The 3055-nt window shown below is 59.7% G+C and overlaps 1 protein-coding gene across 1 annotated transcript; it reads left to right on the forward strand.

The window, feature by feature from the left end:
• Positions 1-1375: 1375 nt before the first annotated feature.
• On the forward strand, positions 1376-2843 carry LOC125516327. The gene has a single exon (XM_048681830.1). It carries the CDS (start codon positions 1443-1445, stop codon positions 2841-2843), a length of 1401 nt encoding a protein of 466 aa, XP_048537787.1. The 5' UTR covers positions 1376-1442.
• The last annotated feature ends 212 nt before the right edge of the window (positions 2844-3055 follow it).

The following is a 3055-nucleotide window of genomic DNA, read 5'->3' on the forward strand; positions in this document are numbered from 1 at the left end:
TATAATGCTGGTGGTCTTCTCACTGCAATTCACAGTCAACATGCTGCTAATTTTGAGTTTTGCTTCTTTTGTTCTTACATGTAATTCCTTTGTTCCATCTTTGTTATATGCCAGTGCTGATGTCTTGAAGGTGAGCTTGCTTAATAAGCTCGTGGTCGAATAAGAAAATGTTATTTGATGTTGTTTTCACATCTCTCTGAAAGTTCTCATTGGTATGTAGAGAAACAACTACTAAGCCATACTAAATGTGGAGCCTCTGTTTCATCTGTGTTTGTATCCATGAATATCTTGAATTGGTTTTACTTTGATGGTTTATTGTTTGTTCAAATATAGGCTGTCTGCCAGTTTTATTTTTCTTCGTTGTCAAATAGGATAGGCATATGTAATTCTATTTGCTCCGCACTATTTAAATCCTCATTGAAATACAATTTAATCTAAAAATCTCGTTGTTTTCATCCAATTAATAACAACTTCGGGGGAAATCTTCATGACAGACGACCAGAAACAATAGCTCATTTATTATTAGGGAAAGATAAACAGAAAACAAGAGCACATCAATTGGAAGCGCATCGCGCTCCTCGGCCTCCGCAACGACTCTCGGCCGCCATACCTCCTGGCCAAGATCCGCCGTCACCAAGGTCCCCCCGCGGCGCTACCTCTGACTCCCGCGCCGGCGCCCCGAGAAGACAGCCTCCCGTTGCCTCACGACCGTGCTCCGTCTATCCTCGCACTCTCCGTCATGCGCCACCACACCAGAGACGACCACCGCGCCGCCCACTTGACGAGACTCCCCCGCGCGAAGAAATCCCGTCAGGGCATGCCACCACCGCCGGCGCCGACGGTGGTCAGGGATTAGGGGGAGGAGGGGTGCTCGGGGCGGCTAGGGTTTCTCCTTCGGAGCCGCCCGCACAAGCGACCTGGGAGGGAAAGGGGATGGAGGATCTTTCCCATCACTATTCACACGTACATCAACCGTGTTTGAAAAACAAACTCAAAAAAGGACCGTGCTTGTGCTTGTAAAAAGAAAAGAAAAAACAGTCTCCCGCAACAACAGTATTCTAATTTCTGACCAACCCGGCGAGACCTTACCACTAGCGCCCACCGTGTCTCCGCCGTCGCGGCCGACCGGCCGAACGTATATTCCCGTCGCCGTTCTCCCCCGAGACTGCCGTCAAACCGGTCAGAGCCGCTGTACTGCCACCACCGCTAGTTTCTGACCTGACCCCGGCCGCTTCCGCCCGCGGCATGCGAGGGAAGAGGAAACACATGGGAGTAGTATGGGGCACGCCACGACGACGACGCCGAGGATTCCGAGGAATGGCGCGTTAATAAGTTGCTTCTCACGAGTCACGATCCCAAGAACCCAACTCACCTGCTCCCTCCTCTTCCTCTCCTCGTGTGATCAAGCTGCGATTCTGTGCTGTGCGTTGCGTGCTGTGCCAATGGCGGTCATGAGCGAGCTCGTCGGCACCATCGGGACGGGGACGGGCTGCTCGTGGTCGGACCTACCGGGCAACCTCCTCGAGTCCGTCCTCGCCCGCCTCCCCGTGCCGGACCGATTCCGCTTCCCCGCCGCGTGCACTGCGTGGTGGTCGGCCGCCAGCGCCGTGCAGCCCCGTGCCGTGCATGTGCCGTCCCCGTGGCTCATGCTCCCCTTCGACCCGACCGTGCGCCGGAGGCGCGGTGGTGGCACGTCCTCGGAGGGGGCGCGGTTCTTGAGCCTCTCCGACGGCAGAGCGTACAGCATCCCGCAGCCAGCCCCGGCCATATCAGACCGCCTCTGCGTCGGCTCGTCGCCCGACGGGTGGCTCGTCACCGCCGACGCCGCCTCCGAGCTGCACCTCCTCAACCCGCTCACCGGTGCGCAGGTTCCGCTCCCGCCGCCCGACACGCTCCCCTTCGTCCACGCCAGCCGCGACGCGGACGGCCGCGTCGTGACCTACAGCCTCCGGTGCTGCTTCGCCGACGATGACGCCGACGAGGCTGCGACCGTGCTCGTCCCGCCGGAGTCCTTCGCGCCGGACAGGCTCCGGTACGAGCTCTACGAGAAGGCCATCCTCGTGTCCGCGCCGCGGGAGGGGCATACCGCCGCGCCGGGATCGGGCGGCTACGCCGTCATGCTCATCTGCCAGCCTCTGTCCCGCATCGCCATCGCCCGAGCCGGCGACACGAGGTGGACGCTGCTCGACACGCCCTCGCGCCGCTGGGCGGACGCCATGCGTGCCTCCTCCACGGCTAGCGCCGGCGGGCGGCAACTGGTGTACGCGATGGACTCCGCAGGGCGCGTTGAGGCATGGGACATGGACGTCACGGCGGACACGACGCCGACCCGGAAGGCCATCGCGCCGCCGTGCTGCTGCTGCTCGCGGCGCGCGTGCTCCATGTCGGCGGCTTGCAGTAGATACCTCGTGGAGCTCTCGCCGGGGCGCCTACTCCAGGTCCACCGGCTCAGGGACGCAGCGAACGCGCGGAGGTGGGAGCCCCGGCCGGAGCAGGTCGAGTACACGACCGTCGCGGCCGAGTTCTTCGAGCTGATCGGTGGTCGGTGGGCGCCGGTGGACAGCTGGAACGGCCGCGCCGGCATCCTGGCCGGGCGCGCGCTGTTCTTGGGGAAGAACACGTCGCTGTGCATCCCGGTGGACGACTGCCCCGAGCTGAGGGGCAACTGCGTCTACTTCACCGATGACGGGCCGTGGTCGCACGAAAGGTGCCGCGAGGTGGCGCCGGACGTCGGCGTGCTCGACCTCGCCGACGGCAGCTACAGGCCGCCGCGAGGCGCGGCGCGGGACCTGCTCTGGAAGTGGCCGCCCCCAGTCTGGGTCTTCCCGTCGTGCGCCGACTGAATTGATCCGTCTGACTAGTGCTGGCAGGGCCAAGAGAGTGTTCGCCCCTATCAGCACAGAGCATTTCAAATGAAATGTTCGTGTATAGAATTTTGAAATTTTAGCAGCATTTAACATACAAAGAAGTTATGCTAACCCAAGAAGGATAAAAGATCATGTTTTTTATGAGATGATAAAAGATCATCTATCTATCTACTACCCCATAAAAAAAA

This window comes from Triticum urartu, chromosome 1 (assembly GCF_003073215.2).
Source record: "Triticum urartu cultivar G1812 chromosome 1, Tu2.1, whole genome shotgun sequence".
Classification (NCBI taxonomy): Eukaryota; Viridiplantae; Streptophyta; class Magnoliopsida; order Poales; family Poaceae; genus Triticum; species Triticum urartu.

What these genes read in the sequence shown, in the direction of transcription:
- LOC125516327 (XM_048681830.1), top strand. Translation starts at nt 1,443, where the DNA reads ATGGCGGTCATGAGCGAGCTCGTCGGCACCATCGGGACGGGGACGGGC.